Source organism: Drosophila ficusphila, unplaced genomic scaffold (assembly GCF_018152265.1).
Source record: "Drosophila ficusphila isolate 14025-0441.05 unplaced genomic scaffold, ASM1815226v1 contig_791, whole genome shotgun sequence".
NCBI classification, from domain to species: Eukaryota; Metazoa; Arthropoda; class Insecta; order Diptera; family Drosophilidae; genus Drosophila; species Drosophila ficusphila.
In genome coordinates, this window is record NW_025064737.1 from 13,329,618 (window position 1) to 13,355,426 (window position 25,809).

General features: G+C 40.5%; 8 protein-coding genes across 8 annotated transcripts; 3 read left to right on the forward strand and 5 right to left on the reverse strand.

Moving 5' to 3' along the window:
- Nucleotides 1–805: 805 nt before the first annotated feature.
- On the forward strand, nt 806–6,732 carry LOC108087354 (myogenic-determination protein). The gene is made up of 5 exons (XM_017184695.2): nt 806–1,888; nt 3,051–3,173; nt 3,246–3,320; nt 6,381–6,459; nt 6,524–6,732. Exons 1-5 carry the CDS (start codon nt 1,355–1,357, stop codon nt 6,715–6,717), a joined length of 1,005 nt encoding a protein of 334 aa, XP_017040184.1. The 5' UTR covers nt 806–1,354; the 3' UTR covers nt 6,718–6,732.
- A 16-nt stretch (nt 6,733–6,748) lies between these two features.
- LOC108087355 (alpha-tocopherol transfer protein-like) lies at nt 6,749–8,472 on the reverse strand. Its single transcript, XM_017184696.2, has 3 exons — nt 8,064–8,472; nt 7,256–7,628; nt 6,749–7,121 (listed from the first exon to the last, which is right to left on the reverse strand). The coding sequence occupies exons 1-3, from the start codon at nt 8,363–8,365 to the stop codon at nt 6,861–6,863; spliced, it is 936 nt and encodes a 311-aa protein (XP_017040185.1). The 5' UTR covers nt 8,366–8,472; the 3' UTR covers nt 6,749–6,860.
- Nucleotides 8,473–8,586: 114 nt separating this feature from the next.
- On the reverse strand, nt 8,587–10,204 carry LOC108087357 (alpha-tocopherol transfer protein-like). The gene is made up of 3 exons (XM_017184697.2): nt 9,881–10,204; nt 9,304–9,676; nt 8,587–8,926 (listed from the first exon to the last, which is right to left on the reverse strand). Exons 1-3 carry the CDS (start codon nt 10,171–10,173, stop codon nt 8,672–8,674), a joined length of 921 nt encoding a protein of 306 aa, XP_017040186.1. The 5' UTR covers nt 10,174–10,204; the 3' UTR covers nt 8,587–8,671.
- Nucleotides 10,205–11,897: 1,693 nt separating this feature from the next.
- LOC108087382 (lysosomal acid glucosylceramidase) lies at nt 11,898–16,209 on the reverse strand. The gene is made up of 9 exons (XM_017184724.1): nt 16,112–16,209; nt 15,903–16,045; nt 15,415–15,574; nt 15,206–15,353; nt 14,827–15,147; nt 14,633–14,762; nt 14,415–14,528; nt 13,443–13,966; nt 11,898–12,847 (listed from the first exon to the last, which is right to left on the reverse strand). The coding sequence occupies exons 1-9, from the start codon at nt 16,161–16,163 to the stop codon at nt 12,748–12,750; spliced, it is 1,692 nt and encodes a 563-aa protein (XP_017040213.1). The 5' UTR covers nt 16,164–16,209; the 3' UTR covers nt 11,898–12,747.
- A 486-nt stretch (nt 16,210–16,695) lies between these two features.
- On the reverse strand, nt 16,696–18,384 carry LOC108087068 (sulfhydryl oxidase 2). Its single transcript, XM_017184242.1, has one exon. The coding sequence runs from the start codon at nt 18,382–18,384 to the stop codon at nt 16,696–16,698; it is 1,689 nt and encodes a 562-aa protein (XP_017039731.1).
- Nucleotides 18,385–18,731: 347 nt separating this feature from the next.
- LOC108087391 (lysosomal acid glucosylceramidase) lies at nt 18,732–20,853 on the reverse strand. The gene is made up of 4 exons (XM_017184733.2): nt 20,773–20,853; nt 19,703–20,715; nt 19,113–19,455; nt 18,732–19,051 (listed from the first exon to the last, which is right to left on the reverse strand). Exons 1-4 carry the CDS (start codon nt 20,825–20,827, stop codon nt 18,786–18,788), a joined length of 1,677 nt encoding a protein of 558 aa, XP_017040222.1. The 5' UTR covers nt 20,828–20,853; the 3' UTR covers nt 18,732–18,785.
- A 268-nt stretch (nt 20,854–21,121) lies between these two features.
- Nucleotides 21,122–21,626, forward strand: LOC108087107 (outer dense fiber protein 3-B). Its single transcript, XM_017184289.1, has 2 exons — nt 21,122–21,254; nt 21,347–21,626. The coding sequence occupies exons 1-2, from the start codon at nt 21,233–21,235 to the stop codon at nt 21,574–21,576; spliced, it is 252 nt and encodes an 83-aa protein (XP_017039778.1). The 5' UTR covers nt 21,122–21,232; the 3' UTR covers nt 21,577–21,626.
- A 1,337-nt stretch (nt 21,627–22,963) lies between these two features.
- Nucleotides 22,964–25,628, forward strand: LOC108087104 (synaptic vesicular amine transporter). The gene is made up of 6 exons (XM_017184286.2): nt 22,964–23,290; nt 23,351–23,878; nt 24,299–24,900; nt 24,951–25,167; nt 25,233–25,357; nt 25,419–25,628. Exons 1-6 carry the CDS (start codon nt 23,092–23,094, stop codon nt 25,509–25,511), a joined length of 1,764 nt encoding a protein of 587 aa, XP_017039775.1. The 5' UTR covers nt 22,964–23,091; the 3' UTR covers nt 25,512–25,628.
- The last annotated feature ends 181 nt before the right edge of the window (nt 25,629–25,809 follow it).

Consider the following 25,809-nt stretch of genomic DNA (forward strand, 5'->3'; position numbering starts at 1 on the left):
CGTGTGGCACAACAAATAGGCTTTGCCACCAAAATACCATCAAACCGAATCAAAACAAAACATCCATCAAAGTACGGCGAGAAAACAAAAGCGAGGAAATAAAATAAAATGGAAAGGTGAGGAGGAGGAAAAGTGGAAAAATTAAAATGGGAAATGCTCGAGAAACCGCGGGCCTAAGACAAAAGATTTACAATATCGCTGGGGAAGATTTAAAGGTGATTTCCAAAGATATATATTGTGCCTGAGCGGCGATAAATAAACACAACTTTTTGACTATTTTTATTTCGACCTCTCTTATTTTATTTTTTTTGCTCAAATAGGTTTTTTTTGTTTGGTTCGGGCTGTATCTCAATGGAAAATTGGGTGCCATCGGAGGTGGGGACACTTTCCACTAAAAGTGTCACATTAACGAATTGTTTCGGTTCCGCCGCAGTTAATTTATGCCCCAACACTAATCGCTCGGTAGCCAGGTAGAATTGAATTTATTTGATTTCCCTCTAAGCGAAATAAGCCTTTCACAAACACGCTTTTCATTGAGCGGAAAATCTGTGAAAATTCACCGAGAAGTAGAAAATGAGTGGGGGGCGTGGCCTGCTTTAGCGTCCTTCTGCCTTTAGAGAACCGCCAATGTCGTCGTCTAATGGCGGGGCGCGTTTAAAAATAGGAACCACTCGAACCACTCGAGAGCAGCCCCGTTGGCCACTCAAAACGCGGCGACATCTCCGAGAGCTCCGAGAGGATCGCGAGCACATCTGGGGACCCCGAGATCCGATCTTGGATATTGTCACCAAATGTGTTGCGTTTGCGGCGGAAGGCGGTACGAACTCTCAGCGGTTCGCAAGTCGCAAGTAATTCGGGGGAGCCACCAAAACGTACTCCCAAACGTACTTAACATTTTTGTGTTTTATGTTTGTGTTTTATAATCGAAACCATATAAATTTGGGAGTTATCGCAAGAACCAACAATAAGTGCAAGTTTGAAATAAATTTAAATAAAGCTAGGGTTAAAAAAAGAAACTACAACAACCCTGCTTTTCAACAAAAATTGTGTGATCCGGCATAAAATATTTTAACCCTTGATTCGGGATCAGAAATAGAAATGTTAAACTAAAAATCAAAACGAAAAATTTCGTTATTATAAAAGGACTTTGAAATACTTTAATAAACGATTTCTCCAACACTTAAACAATTAATTCAGAAAAATAAGATTTGTAATCGAACCAAAACTTAAATTAAAAGACAGACTCTTTAAACCGCAGTTTTGGTACTTAAATATAAAGAAATTAAAATATAAAACTTAAATATATTTTCAAAAAAAATATATTTACTACCCAAGTGAAGTGAACTGCCCCAAAATGACCAAATACAATAGTGGCGGCAGTGAAATGCCAGCGGCAAACGCCATCAAGCAGGAGTACAACAACGGATATGGCCAGCAATCGCATCCCGGATACGGAGGATACACCAATTATGGCCAACACAACCAGCAGCCATCGAATCTCAACCAGAACACCCACCAGACTCTGCAGAATTTCTTCAGCCGCTTCAATGCCGTCGGCGATGGAAGTTCGGTGAACAATGGCAGTGCTTCGATCCAAGTCTCCGGATCGATTGCAGGATCCTGCAACTATAGCCACGGAAACCATCCGGCGGAGATGGACAAGCAGCTCGGTATGAACATGACGCCCTCGCCCATCTACACCACCGACTACGACGACGAGAACAGCAGCCTCAGCTCCGAGGAGCACGTCCTGGCCCCACTCGTCTGCTCCTCCGCCCAATCCTCGCGTCCTTGCCTCACGTGGGCCTGCAAGGCGTGCAAGAAGAAGAGCGTCACCGTGGACCGACGGAAGGCGGCCACCATGCGGGAACGAAGGAGACTGAGAAAGGTGGGAATCCATGGGATAAATTACTTAAATATGTATTTCACTATACTAAAGATTTAGGAAACGTACAAGTTTAAACAATGGTTTAGATTAGACTTAGATTTCGATTTAGACAGCTCGTTTTTAAATCGCGCTGGACCAAAATCCTTAAAATAATTTTGATGCAGAAAATATTCATCATTGGGTAAACAGTAAACTTTATTTCAACGACTATGATTATGTAAGTTTATACTCGTAATGGTTACCAACAAGGATATTTTGCTGGGTTTGTTTTTACCCATTGAAGGGGTATACGAGTATACAATTTCGTTAAATTGTTGAAAATTTAATGCTCTATTTAATTTAAAATATAATATGTTTTATTAAATGAAGTCCTATTGCGATTGCTACCAGTTGCTCATACATATATTTTTTCAACATTATCAATGTTTCATTTTGCAAGCCAGTCATAGTGTTCACTTATATAAAAATATTGTATTTTTTACGTTTTATATTCCAAATAAACATGTTAAAAAAAATTCTACGTTTTGATACCGTATTTTCCTAGTGTTTTTTTGTTTTCTTATCTCTAAAAAAGATCTTGCATTTCTTGTGCACTTAATCCTTGAAATAGTCTTAAAATAGAATACTGTAGATCCCTTGCACTTAAGGACTGCAACTTTGTTGCAATGTCATTAGAACCGCCAGCACCCCACAAATTAACACATCGCCACTTGCCCGGGGGCTGAACTGAATGCCCCACCGGGGAGCAGCCGAGATCCGAGATCCAAGATCCGAGATCGGAATCCATTGACATAAAACGCAGAAAGGGAAACCACCCAACAAGCGCGGAACATAAAGATTTGCCAAGACCAAGAGTTAAACAGCGGCATTTATGAGTTCGACAATCGTAAAAGTTTAGGACGAACCACACATATATTTATAGCTCCGAATAGAGACATTAGAGAAGGGGGAAAATCGGGGAAAACAGTCTGTCATAAAGCGACAGACGACGGGCGAACGGTTTAATTGTTGAAAATTTTATGCTCTATTTAATTTAAAATATGTTTTATTAAAGAGCCACTTAAGGGGGAACACGACGGGCGTTGTGTTTTTATGATCCGCCTAATGGATTTCCATGATTTCGAACGATGGCCATTAATTGATTATTCTTTTCGCATTCTAGGTTAACGAGGCCTTCGAGATCCTCAAGCGACGCACATCATCCAATCCCAACCAGCGTCTGCCGAAGGTCGAGATCTTGCGCAACGCCATCGAATATATCGAGAGCCTGGAGGACTTGCTTCAGGTTTGTCCCAAGATCTACTTCTACTTCTTAAACCACCTATAGGTAATCCATATATTATTTTTGGGATTATAGGAATCGAATCCCACACGCGATGGCGACAACCTGGCGCCGAATCTTAGTGGCAAAAGCTGCCAGTCCGATTATCTGGTAAGTTTTCCGCTCAACCCCAATTAATATTAATCCCAGCATCGAGGGGAGATACGTTCCGCAATTATTTTCTCGTAAAATTCTCATGCATGAGCAACACTTTCGTACATTTTTCTTTGGCGACGTGCACATTCATCAAAATCTCAGGGTCCGAACATGAAAATAGAATATACGGATGGATCCCCGAAGCTCGGTATCCGATGTTGTATTTGCTGACCGGAATTTATGCCCTCGCTGACGGGCAACTTAATAAGCTCCGCCAACCAGGAGACTCTTCTCCGCCTCCTTCCCAGAATCTCCCGATCACCGGGAGTATGTTTATTACGAATTATGAATCGGGGAAGTTTGCCTCCATCTGGCAGTCGAAAACTTTATTTTTTTCCCTAAAACGTAAAAAGTAAGGCGGCTGAGGACAAATAGCCGGAGAATTTACGGCAGGGAAAGGGAAAGAGAAAGGGTCGTCGTCTGCATTTAGTGAAAGGCAATAAATAAATTTTCTTTTTATAAGACTATAAGAAATAAAAATGGAAATCGTGTTGTAAATTAATTACAACAAATTCGTTGGCCGTCTAGAGAGAAGGAGTAGTAGAGATCCCCATGTTTGGGGGATTGCAGCGATCGCTTTTCTGTTTCATAATAGTTTCCCGTGCGTCGGGGAGAAGGAAAAACCGACGTGGCAGTTGACAAATTGCACAGGAAAAACATGACAAGACCCCGGGCTGTTATTCCCCGAAAGGTGTTGCAAGACATTAGGGCTTTAGTTTTTTGAAGAGGGGAAAGGGGAGGGGGACCTCAGAAAGTGGGGCAAGCGGGGCAATTGACAGGCTAACAAATTGTCAACAATTATGCAAACATTTTTGCCATCGCAAAACGCCCCCCTTTTGCCTTTCGGGTTGAGTAATTTCCATGCAGTTTGTTTAAGTTCCTCACATTTTTAATGTACAAATTTGTTAATTTACCATAAAAGTTTGCATATTTGTATGTTTACTGAGCCCCCCATTGGCAGATATTAATGTGCGGCCATAGTTTGATTAAAAACTGGCATCCCGCCAAACGTGCAGACATTCAAATGCATTTCAGACCCTGGCAATCCATCCATCTCATCCATATCCATTCATTTGGAGACCGTGTATTTATAAACCTCGGCACTCTGCGATTTAAGTTGAAGATTTCCTTTTGAACTGTATTTCCAAGTAGTTGTCTGTATCTTAAACTCTTCGTATATTTTCTTATCGCCGCTAATAAACTGAAGTACATAGTGTTAAGTGGGGACGAAATCAAATGCCATGCCGTCTATCAGTCAAATTTCGACGTAATTGAACCCGCAATCACTCAAGTGGCAAGATTAAACCTTTTAGGTGCAAATGACTCACTGAAAGATGTTGGTAACGTGGGTGCAAATTTACCATTGATAAAACGGCCTACAAGTGAGTCAGTACTCGGTTGGGGTTCCTCCAATTAAGTTTATTACGTACACAACTCGAGGCACAATAAAAAAAATCACATTGCTTGTGAACATTTTTGTTATCTCAAACATGGTTGGTCAGCCAAAATGTTTCCCAGGAATTTAAAGTGCTCAATAATTATGTTTTAGGTGGTAAAAGTTTGCTTTCTTCGATAATTTGTTGTGGTTCTTGGAAGGATTTAGGTGTTATCATAAACACATTTGGCAATAACCCACAACATTTGGCTTAAATGAATAACACCACAAAACAATTTAAAATTGCTATAAACATCAATTTTCTAGCAAGCATTTGCAGTGTTATTTTTTGGCTATGAATAGCAATTTTTCAAAAATGGATTATGGGATTTCACGAGTGACCGCAGCCCTCATAAAAACACAGCAATATTTCCAAAGAGGGCTTAGTATATGAAAAGCATATTTCATGGCTGAAACTCGCACAGCTTGTGGTTAACAAATCGCATAATGCCGCATATCCGTTACATGCTCGAAAGATCGGTGGAGAACTTCTGAGAGGAACGCGCCAAAAAGCGGCTTAAAATCTTTACGCAACCCAACGAACGGAATGCCCAAGTGATAAGTGGCATTTCATTCAGATACAATGCATGATATATAACCGAGTCGCTCGGAAATATAAAATACACCGAAACTCCATATAGACGTACAAACAAGTGCACTGAAACCAAGTTTTCTGAAATAAGTTATGTATTTACCATAACAAAAATCTATCTCTTCAATAAAAATTCTTATTGAAAATTGCTCACATTTCTGCGCTTGATTTATTTCATTTATTCATTTTAAATGGTTCAAAAACTAATCCTAGTTTTGCCCTACTTTCGTGTAATTTCTCACTGTGTAGCTGTGTGTGAGTTGTCGCATATCGAGCGCAGGCTGTCACTAAACGCTTGGAAAATGATAAATCGCTTTATAAAAGTGCAGCGTGAGTTCGTCTGTTCTCGTTCTGTTTAGCGCAGTTCACCCGGGTTGAATTGTGTTTTGTATTCTGTATTTTGTGTTCTGCTCCTCGGTACTTTGTTGTCCGCTAAAAATATAAACAGACACTGCGGGGACGCTCTACTCTGCTTCTCTCCGATCCTTGCAGACGATCTGACGGCATTTTGGCCTCTGGCAAAAGTAATGGATGGGGGGGCACAAAGGAAACCCACCCAGAAGTGGCAATTATAATTTGCTTAGCATCGGTGTTAAGGCGGATTTGAATTCTAATGAAATCGCGAGCGCATCTCCGTCTTTGGATGCCTTGTCGTCTGCGAATGCGCGGCAGAAATATAGCGCCAAATTAATTTAATTGCTAATAAGTGTGCACCGCCAAACGGCGCAGACAATGCACCACTTTGGCCCGCGGTGGTTCAATGCATTTTAATTGGCCAAGCGGAATCTGCACTAGCATAAATTTTGGCTTAATCTCATCATTAGACTGCATTCTGTATGGCACTTGTTGGCCAAAATGACAGCTCCGGACAATTTTGACGTTGTCATTTTGCCCGGCGACGCTAAAGTTTTTCTAATTTATTGTTTTCCCACTTTTGCTTGAGGCCAACTAAAAGTTGATTTCTTTTATATTTCTCTCTTTTATGCAGAACTCATATGCCGGCGCTTATCTGGAAGATAAACTCAGTTTTTACAACAAGCACATGGAGAAATATGGCCAGTTTTCAGGTAAGAAATCAAATCAAAATTACTGATGAGCAATAAAGTATTGACTTTGCCTTAAATTTAACAGATTTTGAAGGCAATGCCAATGGTTCCAGTTTGGATTGCTTGAACCTGATTGTTCAGAGCATCAACAAGAGCACCATGAGCCCCATTCAAAATAAGGCCACGCCTCCACCTGCAGATTCCAACACTCCGCCCACATCTGGAGTTCCTGCATCCACATCTCTGCACGCGAATTTCAAACGGAAGTGCAGCACTTAGCATTTAAGAATCATTAGACAATGGTAGAAGCTTTTTATAAGAGGATACACGAGATACCCAGTGACCCGAATAGGCCTTAAATTATTTGTATAGCATTAGCACTTAATTAAACGGTAATCAAAACAACAAAAAGAGCAATTTACTTAATCCAACTCCAGTTTGCGGAAGGATCCGCTCATTCCATCCAGTTCTCCATTGGCCCAGGCACTCGCCAATCCCACTCGCAGTTTCTCGTTGGTACCGTACTGGGCATCCTTGGCTAGGTAGTCCTTGTTGTCCTGCAGCTTCTGGCGCCAGTAGTCCACTGCCTCCGCCTGGTAGCCATTGGTGCCTCCGTACTCGATGGTCATCGCTTCCCTCGGTAAATGCTGGTACAGTTCCTCCGACTTTTTGTGGACCACGAACTGTGAAGAAAATGGGAAAGGTTAACATAAAAGGTTTCTATAAGAATTTAAAGGCTTTGAAACATATTTAAAATTGTATATAGTGTTATTAATTGCCTTATTAATATCAATTTTAAACATATATGCTGACTCACCTTAAAAGGCAATTTGGAGGGTAAAAACTTCGTAACAAAGTTGAAGATACTGATTCCCTCTTTTCGCATATTGATCATGTGAATCTCCACGAATCTTAGGGGAATGCACTGATCCACCAGGGCGAACGATTTCTTGAGCAGGAAGGGATCGTACTGCAGCATCTGCTCCATGGTCACATCCCGGCAGTCCACAACCCACACCAGACCGGAAATCGAGGCATTATCACAGTCCAGGGCCAGAAGTTCCAGCATGATGAAGACCAGTTTGAAGGCTTCCCTGGGACTCGACTTTTTGGGATCGATGTTTCGGAACTGAGAGATGATTACTCTTGGTCCCTCGGAACTCACAGGTCGCGTGGGTATCACATGGATTCTACAAACAAATAAAAATAAATATATTATTATATATTTCAATAAAAATGTTGCATCCTTTTTAGGGTTTAATTTGATATTGGATCTGTGGTTATTAACTTTCACCTTGATTTTTTTAATGTTCTTTTTTCATGACGACACACTACACTTCATAGTCACTTTTGCTAACTTTATACAACCAGCACGAAATTACTTTTTAGCAACTGATATCCAAAGATAGTGAGTGAATAAATTATTTTTGCCATAGCCATTTTGCCATTGATAAAGTTGTATACAATAATTCGTTACGTTTGACACCACTGATTAGGAATTTGAAATTAAGTAACCAGGAAATGATTTCCAGAAAGTTTGGCACATTGGAACTCAAGAAAAATGCTCCATAAACAATGGAGTTATCCCTTTAGTGTCCGTTTTTTGCACTGGATGTTAAACCCACCCTCTTTGGAGCTGGGTGAGCAGGGCTTCGTCCACCTGTCTGGATCCCAGGACCTCCGGGAAAACACTGCGCAGGGAGTAGTAGTTGTCGAACCGCCTTTTCGATTCCTCCTGACTAAAACGACATCGCCGCAGGAATGCCAGGATGAGTTGCTCATCGGTGGGTGCCTTGAGATGCGGCGACTTCCTTATCCACTCCTGGATGGTGGCTATGATCTCCGCGCGCTGTGCTGGATCCTCATTGCACTCACTTTTGGCTAAAGCCGCCAGTTTGGGATCGAGGGTTCTCAGATTGGACGTCATTTCGCCGCTCTGTCGAATGCTAACTGAATGCCAAAACCACTGACACACCGCCGTCGGTAGATTTCGTGCTGGTGGCGCTATCTAATCGGGGCAACACCTTGTAAACCAGCTGGAACGGCAACCCGAAAACCCGTCGGCCCGCCGGCAGATATGTAGATACAGATACAGATACACGAGTGCATAGATAGGTGACAAGTGGGTGTTATCTTTAATTGATCGACTACAGCAAAGAGCTTGGAATGTTAATATGGGCAATGCGTTTTGAGGAAGGGAACTAGGTTTCCTGCTTCCGATTAGGATTCAGATTCAATCCCAGTTAAGGCGACGGAAGGATCCGCTGGCCCCGAATTCCGCCTCGTAGGTGGCAATCTCTCCGTGACGGAGCTCCTCGATGGTTCCGTAGTTGCAGTCCTGCTCGAAGTAGCCGCGATAGCTGTTCAGCAAGTCCTCCATGTAGGCCACGCACTCGGCAATGTGCCCGTTGGTGCCTCCGTACTCCTCCGGCAGCGAGTCCTTGCCAATGTGCTCGATCAGCTCCTCGCTGTTCTTCAGCACGCGAATCTAAAAGGGGAAGAACATTTGTTTAAATGTGTTACTCATATAATCGATAAAAAGATATTCTCAGTAAAAACAGTATAAATAAAAAATCACATTAGGTAAACCTAAAGAGCCTACAATATTTGATAAATATATTTATTAAGTTATTTGGAATAATAAGATGGTTATTTATATTACTTGGGTTTGTCTGTTTTTTATGAGTTCAGATATTGAAAATGATAATTTAAATATACAATATTTATCATAAATATTGATTTTTATTATTGTAATATATTGAATAAAAAATATAATATATTTCTTAAGCGTATTAAACTCTTTTTTGAACTATTTGTCTTATTGAAGGACTTCTTAGTGGTTTTCTTTCACATCCTTATACTCACAGGATAGTTAACCTGCATGCTGAGCACGTTGTACAGAAACATGACGGTACCCTGAATATCCTTGGGCATGTTGATGATGTACATCTCCTTGACCTTCAGCGGACTGCAATTATACAGCCAGTTCCACCACTTTCGAAACAAGATCCTGTCGAGTCGCCTCATCTTGTCCGAGTTGACACCCTCCAGGTCAATTATCTCACAGATTCCCGCCAGGGAGGCGTAGTCATTCTCCAGGGCAATCACCTCCATGGCCATCGAGGAGAAGTGGTAGATCTCGCGCAGCATGTAAAGATTGGGATCAAAGTGGCCAAAACGCGCTATGAACATGGCTGTTCGATTATCGCCCTTCGGCATATCCGGATACAGGCAAACTCTGAAAGGTAAATAAACTCCAATCAATCTTCATTCAAAGTAAAGCAATTGTTCTGCACTTGGAAAATAAACAAAGATATGGTTTCTTATCTTGAAATGCCCCTATCAACATTTAAAGTAATATTCTTTGCACCTAAACTTTTACAGAGCAAACAAGCAAAGATATTAGTACTTTTATTATGATTCAAAAAAAATGTTTACTTACCCCATTCGATTGATGTCCAGCAATCTCTGCGTTACACACCGGTTGTTCATGATCTCGGGAAACAAGTTATAGTGGGTGAAATACCGATCGATCCTGCGCTTCGTCTCCTCCAAACTATATCGGCATCGTCTCAAAAAGGCGATCAGGAAATCGACATCGGTTCGAGCCCTCAAATGCGGTTGCTGGCGAATCCAGACGCGCAGGATAATGATGTCCTGCTGGATCCTGTCCGGCGTCTCGTTCACCTCCTTTTCGGCCAACTTGGCCAATGTCGGCGAGAGCGGACGTCGCATTTTGGTAACGGTTATGCGGCTTTTGATGGCACTTTTTCCCCCGGTAATGATATATCTAACTCGACCATTTCCCTCTCAATCTGGTGGTGGGTGGCCCCTAATCTAATCTTATCGGGCGTTCGGATCGAATTGGGGAAATACTGCCGCTTCATGGTCGATATATATCCACACGCATTTCTAACTTGCACTTTTCTCTGGCCTGGGAATTGAATTGGGACTTTGGCGAAGAGAGGGACGAGTACTATACTATATTAGGGAATAATAGCGCACATCCGGCGCCTGTCTCCTAAGATCTCTTAAGTGCCCTCTTCGTTTACATTTGGGAATTTCATGCACATGCACTTGGAGAAAATGTACGACCAGATGCGGTTCTAAAATTGAGGAAATGTAAATAGAGCTATAAATATAAGTTTTTACCCTAAAAAAGGTTTTGAAAATGTTTTTAGCTTGGGCAAACCATAAGGTTATTTATAATTTTTAAAGTAAATTAAAATTAGTTCCATCGTACTAAGAATATAATTCCAATATTCCAAATAATAATAAGCCATAATCTTTTATTAATTTTTATTTACTTATTATAACTATTCTTTGGTAATATGAAACAATTTATGATTTATATAATTGCTAATATTACAAGTTAATCTTTTTAAAGTTGGTAATATTATTTTGAGTACCTTTCATTCCCCTTATTTTTCTTAGTGCACGAGTACTCTCACTTGAAACGCGATCTCCGTTAAATGCCCGAAATAAATCTAAGGCTAAACAGTATCCAGTTTGTCGGCTGTCCGCGCAGTGAGCACTCGCTTTGAGTGCCTGTCAGAGGGCATTATACGATATGTACGAATACACCGACATCGCGTTTAGGTGGCGATGGGCTGTTCGAGTTGACATGGAACACCTCCGATGGGCAAATTGCTGTGACACGGCGCTGTCAGCTGCTGACAAGCCGGAGATCTGGCGATCCGATCCCAGGAAGCGGATCATCTTGGCACTCCCACTCCGGCAATAACTCATAACACATTATGGCCATGGGACCACTGAATACTCAATACTGAATACTGAGTACTGAAAACTGAAGACTACAAACTGAAAACTGGAGGAGGCTGTGCTTTGATCTTTCTGATGACAGGGCAGCGCGTGTAAATTCCCTTCGCAGGCAGCTCATTGCTCATGACACAAACATATCGTTGCCATATTAATAATGAGCCTCATTAACAGCTCGCTGCACTGCACCATCGCACTCGACACATTGCCCCATGTTGCCACTTTCTTGGGGCAGCGAAAAAGGATGAGGCAGCGGGGTATGTAATTGACACACTCATCGCTGATAAGTGTATTTTGTTGTAAGCACTTCAGTTGGTTTGAGTAGGTTGCAAACCCTCGGAATGCACATGTTGCATATGCGGCGAAAGTGAGTGATGCCACAAGGAATCTTAACAAAAAAGGATATGGAATGTATGCCATTTAAATGGGTAACTGACAGAACGATCAACTAGTTATTTCCTGAATGTTTCAAGAAGTTGGTTCCACAACAAGGATTTTTTTAGTAAGTAAAAACCAAAACATGAGAGCTTTCTTTATTGCTTTATACTTATTTTAATTATTCTTTAAAATTGTATGTTCTTGTAAATCAATTTATTTGAATAAATTCTTTTTTTTTTATAAATATTTTTGTTGTTTATTTAATATTGTTCTTATGAACAATAAGCAAAGCATCGCGTATCTGTACTTTCAATTGCATATATTTTAAAGAAAATATAAATTATTAAATAAAATCTAGATTTTAACACATTGAAACAGAAAGTACATGATTTATTATATCTAATATAATATTTATTATATTTTATTTTAAAACAAAATGAAAGCGGATCGCCGCAGTTGAGGCTGCCACAACCACCAGTCATATGGGATTATAAACGTTTCATGTTTTAATTTATAGACTTACATAAAACGCCCCATTTTGTGCGCCAAGTGCAGGGGAAAGTCGGGTGTATGAGCGGGGAAATGGGAAAATGCATTTGCTTGGCGCTCAATTGAGAATCATATTTATAGAGCATATTGAACAAATATACCAGAAACCGAGAGCTAGCCGAAAAAAAGATAGTATTCGAGAGCGAGAGGCATTTTTCGGTTGGCCGTCGTTGCCGCTCGACTGGCAGTTGTCACTCAACTTGATCCGAGCTATGTTCCTATATAGTATACTATATACATATGAAGCGTAGACGTTTGTACTTTGCCGTTCCCCCCGTTTTACTGAGGAAAATGGAAATTAAACGGCAAATGAAATTTCATTGTAAACAGACGACGCGTTCCGGCAAATTGATCGGCTTAAACAAATTTCCGCTGTCTCCGTGTTTTTCTGGTGTTTCTGGTGCTCCTGGCATTACATCCTCGCATTATCCTGCTCATCCTGTTAAGCGGCAATTTATTGGCTTCCGTTGTTGTCACTTGAGCCTCAATTGGTCCTCTGGGCAGCGGCAGCTGAAGTGGACTGCCTGCCCCACTCCTCTAGCACTCCTATCTTAAGTTACTATATAGTTTGGGTTCAGGGAAGGGGGATCGGATTCACAGGGCTCACTTGTAGAGCACCGTGTGCCAGGATCGTGGAGGCAACCGGAGGTTTATTGCTCCTCGGCGACTATCATCGAGGGCCACATCCACCGGCAGGTTTTGGCTGCAAAAGATTTAATGGAACGGGAATTAGGTACTTGGAATCGAAAGTAAATAGTAAATAGAAGGCATTCACAGAAGTGAATTGCAACGTTGTCGGCAATTAAGTTGACGCACTTAAGCGGCACCGTCGCCGTTGCAACTCGAAATAGATGCGTTTGTAGCACTAGGAAAATCGCTGGGAAATGTAGGAAATCACTCTTCTTAAAGTGCCAAAATTGTTCTTAAAAGTGCAAACTCTGAAGATATTCATATATCTAAGACAAGAAAAGGACTCCTATAAAAGGGATTACCTAAAATGAGGTAGTTCACGAATACTTTTAAAGGTACCAAAACAATATAAAAACTATATTGTTATTTTTATTTACCAGAAGAAATTCATATCTATGTACATAATCTAATATAATTATTAAAAACGGAATATGTTTTTTCCAAAGTTGTAAATAATGATTAAATATTGCCTGAGCTAGAATTAACTTTTTCTTTTCTTTCTAAAAACGTATTTCAGCTCTGTAAAGCCTTTTAGTTGCCCCGTATTTATTTTTGTATATTTTATATGTATATATTATGAGTTATTATTTTTCTCCAAGTGTACTTACCCATTGTAGATGATCAGCGCCACACTGCCGTCCGGTCTCTGGAAGCCGACGACACTCAGCTGGGTGAAGGGACTGCCCTCATTCAAGATTCGCGTCTCGATTCGCACCGATTGCTCTGGCAGAAACTTGGAGAAGTGCCCTATGGCATAGAAGATCGGCTGTTTATATATCTCACTCCGACTGGTGGCGTTCACAATGATCGGAGCATCCACGAAGTTGTTCACGTAGTTGGGTCCACCCTGTTCGTCTAGCACGAGATTCCAATCCAGCCAGCCATTGAAATGGTGGCCAAAGTCCTGGGTATAAGCCCTCATGTAGCTCTCTCCCCGCTGCCAACTTCCCAGCTCTGGGCCATGGGTTTGCCAGGGCTTGTCTCCGATGCAGGACTCCGTGTTCAGCAGCATCTTCTTCGGCATATCCGAGTGGGCCTGGTCGATCAACTGCGGCCCAACCAGCTCATCCCAGTACCAATGGACAGCCAGGCCATCCAGAAAGGACACCGAATTGGTGCGGGAGGAGCGCATCTGGGGATTGTTAAATATAATTAATAATAATTTAATAATTAATAAAGTAAAATATATTATTTAAATAATTGAAACAAATAATGTTTCAAATTAATGAACCATTCCTGCCTTGAAAATAATTGCTTTTAAATTTTAACGAGTACTTTGTTGATCAATTTTGTAGAGAAATTTCATGTAAGCAAACTGGTCTTTGCTTATTTTATTTAAAGAATATAGGGATCATAAGTATATAAACTTATTTAAAAAAATTTAAAAATATGAATATATGTATTTGTAATTTAAATTTTACTTTTAATTAACTTCTTCTCATTTGAATGTTACTCTTTTGATTTAAAAGTTGTATCTTTTTTGAATTTTAGTCTTTCGATTCAAAGTAGTCTCATAAAATGTTATCCTGTATTTTACAGAATTTCTTTAAATTCACTAATATCTTCCGTATTCCACTCACCTTCCTGAACCACGATGGATAGGTGTACCGCTGGTCATCGTTGCCAAAGATGAGCACCTTGCTCTCCGTCGAGTTCCTGATCGTCGGTCCGAGATTGTCGTTCAGCCAAATAGCCTGACGCAAAAGAAGAAATGTCGTCATGCTTAATAGCCAGAATCGTGATCGATGGCGAGTGGCTAATGGCAAATGGCAAATGGCTGAAAGCGAATAGCTCATACCTGCTGCCAGGGCGTCCAGCCCATGCTCATGAAGTGCACAAAGAAGAAGCCGATGACGCCGTTTAGCGGCTCATTGCCGGTGGATATGGCCCAAATCGGCATATTTTTAGAACGCATCAGTTCGAGAAATCTGCAATAATTATACAAGTGCCTCATAAATTTGAAAGGGGGTGCACTTTTTGACATTTCCTCACTTGAGATGGTAGAGCGCCCAGGTTTGATAGTATTCCGATTTTAGTTGCCCGAATCCCGTCCAGCGATCGTTGCTCTTCATCCAAAGTGGTGCACTCCACGCAGCTCCCATGATCTTCAGTTCCTCTAGTTGTCCCACGATCTTCAGACGCTTCAGCTGCTCGATTTTCTGCAGATCCCGCGGATCGAGTTCCGTAAAGTTACTTAATCTCAGATCATTTCGAGGTAACTCATTGTAAGCCCAGGGTTCCATATCAAAATCAGAACCGCCAATTGACATTCGAACCGAATTGTAGGCAATTCCATCTGGGTGAAAATAGGATCTGTAAAAAAAATATTTAATAAATATATATTTTTCAATAAAGTATATTTAAATCCTACTTATAGACATGATCCTGCAGTTCTTGTGGCAATTGTTTAAGTAAATGTGAAACTGTTCCTGTAAAAGCACCTCCAAAAATGGAGACATTCTGGAATTTCTGCTCTCGTCTCACGGAAATCCGATATGTTTTAATACTGGCGTTGATAACTGAAATTTTATAAAATGTATTATTAAGAATATAAAAAAGTTTTAATATTTTTTTAGCTACATAAGCGTTGAGAAATGTTAGCCAACTGCAACCAGGCCCGTTCTTGATCCACCACAATTGTTTCGGCCTTAAAGTTCTCATCAGTAAACTGTTTGTCCTCCACTGTTATGGGATTTTTCGATGAGAGGTCTCCAGTTGTCTTCTTGAAACGTAAGCCATCCTGAAAAAAAGAGATATCTTGAAGTAATTTCTACCATATAAAAACAAAACAATTCTGTATATAGATTTTTGCTTGAAAAAATGTATAATATTTGTTTGTTATTAAAAGAAAGCTTCTAAAGATGACTTTGCTAAACAAAATAACATGACAATGCAAACTATTTACGTTTTAAATAATGGTTTTAAAGATGAATAGGAACTACCAAATTGTACTCTGATCTACATATAGTTAATTAAATCCTAATCATTCAAACCTTATCAGACTTCGACTAAAGTTAAAGTAAGTCTTATTGCTTTGACCGCGATTGGCGATAATCCTGCTGACTCACCTTGCTGGAGCTAATCACCACAATCTGGTTGTTATCAGTGAGCTCGGGTTGTTCCAGGTAATCGCAATAATTTTTGTTGCAAACGCAAACGCTTCCATGTTTCGTTTCGCGCAAATCGCAGGGCAGCTGATTTTCTGCAGCAACTGCAACAGGTAATTATTTCGGATATTTCAGCACAGGTATATGTTTATTAGTTGTATATTACTTACCTGAGCTGATTGTAATCGTTGCAAAAAGAAAGCAAAATAAAAGTATCTTCATTTTTGCAATGCCGCCGAGACAATGCGACTCAATCGAAGGCTTGTCCGCAACTGAGCTCAAATTTAAAAACGAGAGCGCTTGCTTTCGAATGATCAAGCCACCGAATTTCACTCAACTCGATGTTTATGTTTTTTTGAACGCCACTTGACCCGGGCTCAGCTGTTGATTTGATAAAGCGAACGGACCGGCAAAAAAATACATAGCTATAGTCGCCAGTCGAGGCGATCCCACTTGGAAATCGGATCACGCAATCAAAAGTAAAAGTTATGCAAACCCAGAGGCGGAGTCGAAAGAAAAAAGGGGAAATAACAAAAATCATAAAGCATATTAATATAATTATACGCTTTATTAATTTTGCAATAATAAAAAACTGTGGTTACTTCGCTTTTGAAAAATGTTTGCCATTTTTATGATACTTACACTTCGCACACCTTAAAACAGAAATGTAACATTCATGATAAAATGTACAAAAATATTTTTATAACATAAAATAAATTGGTACTGCAGGTATTATTTTATTTATTTGTAAAAATTAATTATAAGCTTCTGGGGAAGCCATTCCAAACCAGCTGAGATTTTTCAAGGAATATATTCGCTTAAGATAAATCAGAACTTCATCGGTACGCCATTCGGAATTATTATCCCGACAGCTGGGACAATCATTTTTACTTGGGAACTGAATCCTTGGAAATTGCGGATCCTCCGTGGAATCGCCGGCCAACTTTTCGTTTATAAAATTGTGAGCTCGCCATAACCAAAGTATTTGCTGATCATAATTGGTCACGTTCTTGAGTGATTGCATTTCCTCGAACTGACTTAACCTTTTGCCACACTCTTGACAGTCCATGAAGTATCTCACATATCCTTGAAAGATCTGCAGGACGGAGGGTACATTAAAGTGATTTCCCTCCACTGTGAGAAAATGGAAAAGTTTCCAAAAAGAGCAAGGAAAACCGCGGAGAGAAGATCGATTTGAAATACAACCAACATAATGCTTTCCATCCGAAGTGTAATTGCCAAAAGATTTCAAAAGCAAATCCTTAAAGTCGCCTGCCGTGATTTTTGTTTTAATTTTCATTGAATAATAAAGATTTGTCAGCTTTTCTTGTGCCTCTGAATTAAGTGGACTTATATAATTTAATATTTTTAAGAAATTTCGCAAAACAGTTAGCTTGTTTTCAGTGAAAACTGGTGTTTTAAGGAGCTCTACATTAAGAATATGATCAATAGCCCGTTGCAGATCAGCGCGATATATCCGAGTGGGATTGTGTTCGAGTTGCTCGAATATTTTGTAACGCAATGCGGCTTTAATGTTGATGGGAAAAGTATTTTGCAGTGGTGCCTGAGGCTTGCAATCCACAAACTTTAGGAACTGCACTACTGCCGCCACATAAGCCTTACTTGAATCCATTTCGGGAGAAAGGAATAAATGATTTCCAGCTCGATTTAAAGCTACCAATAAGTTTGGTACTGGAGATACGCCAAATTTCGTGTATATCGAATGATCATCGAAAGCACGAACCACAACCTGATTATATGGCAAAAGTCGGAGTAGAGTGTTTCTAGAAATTATGGAAATTGTTGGATTGTCTTCAGTGCAATACTGCTCGTTGTCAAGTGTTTCCTCATTCGAATAAGCCATTTCGAATCGGGGAAAGAAATCCGCCCGGCACATTTGAAAAATCAAAACAACATACTGAACGTAATGGTGATCCCTGAACATATCCGTCACATTTTCCTCCTTCTTGAGCATTTTAAAGTAACTCAGTTTCTGGAGGTACAAGGCTAATTCCGATTTAATTTCCGAGGCTTTGCGACTGGCGAAATCGGTGCCCAAATCATCTGACTTTCTAACGAATTTCGGAGGAAAGTAGCGTAAAGCGGGTGTATTACGTATGCCAAAATTGCGGCACATCTGATTATTCTCATCTAGGGAACAATCAAACACATAAACTTTTAAAATTCTTCGCCATTCGTGAAGTTTCCGGGAAAGACTTCTAAATGCAGGAATAAATTTTTGGGTGTTCATGCAGAATCCATTGTAGAATAACACCAGGTTCGCCTTCCTTGGCTCTTTAAGTTGAGCTTCTAAGGAGGCGTGATCCAGCTCTACTATATTGTCATTCGGATTGAAAAGTAACTCCATCTCAGCAAATCCAGAAGAGAAAAGCAGGAAGTACAGCAACACCGAAAAAGTTGAGGTAGTAATACTTAAATTCATTTTTTAACGATGTGTTCTTTTTAACTATCCAACTGTAACTAATAGAGAATAATAATAGATCTGGTTTTCTTTGATTTGAAAAGCGAATCAAGCGTGGTAATTGCAATTCCATAGATGCAAACAAATTATTAGAGTTGCTATAATTTTTTTAAAGAATTTGTATTTTTAATTATTTTTGTGCCTAAAAGTAGACCGGAATAATAATGAACAGTGGGCCAAATATTTATTTTGTGGGCTAAGTAAAATACCTACATTTTTTCTGAGAAAAATGTTTTAGTCAACCTCTAATATTGTTTTCTTTAGCCCATTGTTTTATAGTAACAAGCTTACCCAAATATTCAACAAGCTTATGTCACAATGTTTATTTTATAAAATTTGTTTAATTAAAAAAAAAAATGAATTTAACTGTATAGTAAGGTGTGAATGGATTTGGCTGGAACATTGACAATAAACTGACCCCGAACACTGTCCACCAAAGTGATGTCCAGATCAGCGCGACCGCTATTGAACAGAACAGCGGCGATTTTGTTGTCCGGTCGAAGGAAAGCCACAGAATCCAGATTGACATTACTCGGAACCGCATCTATACGAACAGATCCTTCGGGAACCAGTTTGGAAAAGTGACCAATGGTATAGAACATGGGTTGCTTATAGAACTCCTCAAATGCTACAAGAAATAGATTTGGCAATTATATATAAAAAACTATGATTTTGTAAGTATTTCCTACTTGTGGTATTGACAATAACTGGAGCATCCACAGTATTATCAACGTAGTTGGGACCGCCCTCTTCATCCAGTGCAATGTTCCAGTCGATCCAGCCGTGGAATCCTAGTCTTATGTTCAAAAGATAATCACGAGCGTACTTCTCGCCCCTTTCCCAACTTCCCAGGAGAGGAGCAGCTGCCTGCCAGGGTTTATCTCCGATACAGGACTCGGATACTATCAATATCTTGTCGGGGGCGTATTCCGTGGTCTGTTCGATAAAGCTATTGCCGAAAATCTCATCCCAATACCAATGCAGCGATAATCCATCCAGATAATCAACCGAACTGGGGCGTGTGCGGTTCATCTGAAAAAAAATACAAGCGATAAGGTTCTGAACTTTGAAGTTTAATTGGTGGTAATTTAATTATGACTATTTTTCGATTTTTATTCGCCGTGGGTAATTTATTAGGTAATACTCTTTTGTTTATCATTTCTTTGAAATCTGCTAGCAAAAAATATTGCAGTTTTTAGGATTATTAAACGATTTTAAGTGCATTTGTTTGTTTGCACTCATATACAATATTTAATGGAACTTAACTATTTTTACATACCATTTTAAACCAGTGAGGAAATGAGTAACGCTGGTCATCGTTGCCAAACAGGATGATGTCCTTGAACTCGGAGTTGCGGAGGGTGGGGCCCAGATAGTCGTTCAACCAAATGGCCTGGGTCTGCGGAGTCCATCCCATGCTCATGAACCTCACGAAGTACATGAAGAATATTCCATTCAGTGGCTCGTTGCCAGTGGAAATGGCCCAAATGGGAATCCCGTTGGCCTCCATCAGTTTGATCCATCGCAGGTGGTAATCCGCCCAGGTTTGGTAATAATCCCGCTTCAGGCGTCCAAATCCTGTCCACTTGTTGTTCGTCTTCATCCAGGGAGGGGCACTCCATGCTGCTCCTTTGACGAGGAGATTCTTATTTTCACATACCTCGATGAGACGTTTAATTTGTGCCACTTTATTCACATCCTTCTCATGCAGTTCATCCATGTCGGAGAGTAGGGTATTACCCTCCTCCTCGGCATAAGACCAGGCATTAAAATCGAAGTCAGAACCTCCGATGGGAATTCTCATGAGATTGAATCCCAGTCCATCCTCCGCGTAGAAAGATTTGTAGAGGTGATCAGCCAGTTCGGATTGCTTGAAGCTCTCCACCAAATAAGTCACAGCTCCAGTGTAACTGCCTCCAAAGCCAACCATTCTCTGATACGTTTTAGTTCTATTCAATTTCAGAGTAACAGAACGGGTGATGGAACTCTCCCGCGATTCCAAGGTAAAAGCACTGGCCACCACTTCATCAATCAAGTTCGAAAGAATCGATTCATTTTCAGACTCTGTAGTAGGTTCCACATAATCCTGCAGGGTAACCTTATCCTCGGATCCAAATTTACCACTTGTGGTAGAAAATCTAAGACCCTGTTTGGAACTGGATATCAGAAACCATTCGTCTTCGTCCGTCAGCACAGGATTCTCCAGATAATCACAGTAATCTGCCGTGCAAACGCATACTTTTCCGTACTTTTGATCCTTTACTTTGCAGGGGATCGATTCGGAATGGACACCTGCATGCCAATTTAAGTTATAATTTTGGATTATGATTTGGTTTTGCTGCCACTTACCAATTGCTGATATCAGCAACACGCCCAGCAAAAGAGAATCTCTGCTGGGAAACATTTTCCTAGTTGACCGTTCGCTCGAATCGCCGCCAGCCGACTGAAAACATAGATCGCAATGGAGTTTCCACCTGGAGGTTTCTAGCCATTTATTAGACCACTTGGGGCAAACCAGAAGAATTGGTAGTATACAGGAAGCTCAACCGATAAGGCCACTTGACGATTATGTTAACTGACTAACCGAAAGTGGGCGTAATCTTTATAGAGAATATTAGGCAGAGATTTTCATCAGTCGTGTCTACTACATCAACTTGGCTTTGACTTACGTTTTACATTGATTTCGGGGTCGCAGCTGTGATTCAACTCATTCTTTGGTTAATTCTCGTTCGGAAAACAACTCGTTCTAGAGTTTCTAAATTTTTAAAAATTTTTTTTACATTCTTTTCAAAACAAAAATAAGTGCAATATGTCGTGTAATAGATCAATTGGTAGGTTATTCTTAAAATTATGTTTTAAATTTAAAACAGAATTGTTTTGAATTTATTTAAAAATCTAATGAGTACACAAATATTTTGATAAGGACCCGGACCTGGAGCCTATAATCTGCCCAGTACCTTTGGCTACAAAAACTGCGACAAGCGAATGCAGCGAAGTCCTCAATTCTCCTTCGGAACTCGATCGAGGTCCTGCAATAATGCAAGGAGAGTCGAAGGACCCGGACCTGCTGCCTATAATCTGGGCAAGGTTACGCGATATGGAAGGCCATCGGTAGCGGATTACTCTATTTTCAGTCCCCATAGTCGTCGTTAATTGGTGAATTAAGATGTCTGAAATATACAAGTACTTGGCTTAAATATAAATTGTTTATTATTATTTGCTAACCGAATGGTTTGCATTTTTTTTATGGCTGCCGACTATCTTATCAATTAAATGGAAACATTCGACAGATTAGCTAAATCGGCAAAGTAAGCTTAAGTGGGCGTAGATTAGCGATTGGTAATGGCAAATTTAGAGAACAGGTGTGCCCTTTGCTTATCAAGAGTTTGCTGATTAATCATTACCATTGGAATTGCCATTTTTTTCTGGTAATTGGTAACCACAATTTGAACTATAAATAGGTCAATATCAACGAATGGCTGCCACCCTTGCCATTTAAAAAATCAATTTTCTGTATAAAGGAAATCCATCAAAAAATTTGTCGGGACTAAATTTAAACGGGGAAAAGAGCAATGAAACGGAAAATGTGACTTAAGGCTAAAAGTCCATAGCCTGCTTATCGGGGCAGCGGCAAACACTCGTTTCGCCGGCTCTTAAAGCCCGCAGCTCTTTAATCTCCGTATCCTTTTTATCCTATCCATTTCGAGGGGGTGCTAATAATAATGAATCCCGTGTCATGGCTGCAGCTTTAAAGCCATGTCTGTGTGTGTGTGTGTGTGCGGTAGAGTTTGGTGTTAACAAAAACTATCAGTGGTTCAATAGCAAAGTGCAGGAAAAGTGAGGGGAACTTATAGAATCTTAAATGCTCTTGCTAGTTTATAAGTGGAAAATTAAATGGAATTTCTTACTTTTAAAGGTTTAATATTTTTATTATAATAGAGGGTAGTTAAGGAAGTCTTGAACAGTCGTTTTAAAGATTTTTTAAAATATCTTTTAAGTATCATTATAATCTTGTAAATACTATCATACTTCTTTTAAAGGAAAATACAATCATATAGTATTTAAAACTAAGTTGGGATACCATATTAATATAACCCAAAATATTTATAGTTTATTTTTTTCGTATTACACATAAATTCTGCATAATAAATAACTTTATTCCCCTTTTTTCATAAAAACTTTTACCTCAAATAGAATTAAATTTGTTAAATAAACTCACAAAAATCGCATAATAAATACATAACATAATTCCTCTTTTTTTCTAGAAACCTTTACATCAAATAGAATTAAAATTGTTTAATAAAATAACGTACCCTCCTGGTGGAGGTCACCACCAGAGTCATGTCAAACAAAAACATAATAGAATGTTGGGGAGTGGGATCCATCTGGGTTGGCTGGTTGACTGGTTCTTCTGGCGGCGGCCTTCGGTCTTTTGGCCAAACGCTCGGGCGGCGAACTCGGCTCGGTTCGCCTGCTGTCAATAAAATAGAACGGCAACTTGTCGCCGCCTTTCAATATTGGCACATACGTCGTTGTGGCAGCACCACCACCTGTTGTCTCCGAGTAGATACATTTCGGGGCATTGTGTTTGTGGCGCGAATCCCGTGGCCATATGGCAGTCTAATTTGGCGGTATTTGTGTGTCGAACTCATTGAAATCTCACTTGCCATGTCGGAGAAATCCAATCGCGGTGGAGTCCTCTCCAAGTCGGAGTCGCAATCGCAAAGCCAGGCGGCTGTCCAGTTGAATGCCTCCGGCAGACGCAGCTCCAGTCCGTCCGGTGCGAATGGCTCCTCGAACCGCTGCCTAATTGCCGTGATTGTCTATTTGGCCCTGTTGCTAGATAACATGCTGCTGACCGTAATTGGTAATGGCCGAATCAAGTGCAGATAAGCCTGGCCATTAACGATAATTAACGCCTTTGCAGTGCCCATCCTGCCGGACTATTTGGCCAGTCTGGAATTGGATGCCGCAACGCCAGTGGTTCTTGGTCTGGAGGATACCACATCCCCATCTCCGAAGCTACCCGGCGGTGGCCATCCGCTGCAGTACATCTCCAAGCATCCCATTCCCGGCAAATCGATGGTGAATTTCACCCTCTTCCAGCTGGCCACAGAAGCAACCACCAGGAGTTTCAGCACCTCATCATCGACCGCCTTTTCGTCCACAAATCGCACCACAGTTGGCCACTCGAGCGGAACTAATGCAACAGGCAATGGCAAAGGGAATGGGAGTGGCAATGGAAGTGGGAGCAGGAACAGGATACTACCCACCACCCAGAGCAGCAGCAAGGAGCTGACCTTGAGGCAGGAGAACGGCTCCATCGGCCTGCTGCTGGCCATGAAGGCCCTCGTCCAATTAATTTTCAATCCGATTGTGGGAAACGCATCCAGCAAGTTCGGCTACCGCCTTCCCATCGTGGTGGGCACCTTCTTTCTGCTCCTCTCCTCGCTGGGTGAGTGATCTATTTTCGGGGGTCAAGTTGCCTCCTTTCGGCTTTCGGCTTCGTCGACAGCACTTTGGACACTTAATTGGAATAGTGAAGTCGAAACAATGCAAGGGATTAAACACTTTAAAAAAGTCTTAATTTTTTAGATTTATATATTTATTCAAAATTTATTTCCTTACGATTTGCTTCAATTCATTTCTTGTTATTTTTATTCAGAAGTTTTTAGGATCATTTTGTGTTTCAAGATGTTTTTAAATTGTATTTACATTTTACTTATTAAAATTAAAAAAACTGAATTTTAGTTTTAAACCCAAACGTCTTTTGTTATTTTAATTAACCCTTCAAAAGTAATAAATATGTTTCTTTAAAAAAAAACCTTTTTGAATTTCTAAATTTTTACCAACATATTTTTATTACTTTTTTCAGTGTTCACCATTGGAGAATCCTATTGGGCCCTCCTGGTGGCACGGGCGATTCAAGGAGTGGGCTCCGCCTGCATCAACATCTGCGGAATGAGTTTGGTGGCCCAGCATTATCCGGAGGAGGCTCGTCGCTCCAAGGTGATGGGCATCATCCTGGGCAGCATCGCACTGGGAGTGCTGCTCGGCTATCCCTTCGGTGGAATTCTCTACGACCTAATGGGAAAGTCGTCTCCTTTTATCATTCTATCCACACTGATGTTCTTGAGTCTGGGTCTCCAACTCCTGACCATGGATCTTTCCGTTCAACCGGAAGTTGTGGTGGAGGAGACTCCCAAGTGGCGGCCTCTTTTGGAGTGCAAAATGATCCTGGCAATTGTGTTGGCCATTTGGTTCTCCACCTCGACCATGGCCATGTTGGAACCCTGTCTGCCCATCTGGCTAATTCAGTATTTGAAACCGAACAAGTGGCAGTTGGGAGCCGTTTTTATTCCCGATTCTGTGGGTTACTTTGTGGGCACTAACTTCTTTGGTAGCATTGCCTATAAATATGGACAAGTTAAGGTTTCTTGTATAAGTCTTCTACTGGTGGGAGTGGCCTCCATTCTGGTAAGTTCTAAAATGAATTTGAACCCCTCATTCATATCTTACTTTTATAGATACCAAGTGCAACAACGGTTTCCCAACTTTTGATGCCGCACTTCGCCTTGGGTCTCGGCATTGGGGTCATTGATGCCGCCTTAGTTCCTCTATTGGCCACCTTTGTGGATGCCACACTTTCCCAAGAGGAGCAAAGTGAGGGCAGCAGCTCCATGTCCAGTTACGGAACTGTTTATGCCATTCAACAGACATCGGTTAGCCTGGCATATTGTTTAGGTAAGTACCAACGTATAAAAAATATATAGTATAAAATAAATACAAATAAAATAAATTAATTCTAGCTCCCTTGATTGGAGGTGAGTTGGCTCAGACATTTGGTTTTGCCTGGCTGATGCGGATTGTTGGCATTTTCAACATGATCTATGGCCCCATTCTGGTCTACTTGTATCAGAAATACGATCCCAAGGTGAGATTTATTTCAGATATCAAATAGTTACTATATTTATTTATATCTTATGGTTTTACAGGCCCTTCGGGAGCAACATAATGATATGCTGCTGCAAAGCAGTGGACGTGGATCTCGATATAAGCAGCTCTATAACTCGATGGATGTGGAATAGGATAGTCTGTCCAGGTCTCAGAAATAAATCTCAAGCACTCTTGAGTGTCCAAATTAGGCGTTCCTTTGGCTCATTAAAGCAATATATTTAGAGCTGATTTTTTGTAAACCATTTAAATCCTTTCAAGTCCCGAATCTCTGATAACTAAAATCTCCTTGAAAAATGTTTGCAAGTCACTTAGGTTAATATTAATCCAATTTTCCGATTAAAAGTATTAAACAAGAAATATTTTAAGAAACTAAGTTTGGATTTTAGTAATATTTTTTTCGATCAACTGGGCCTTGAATCGGACTTCAAC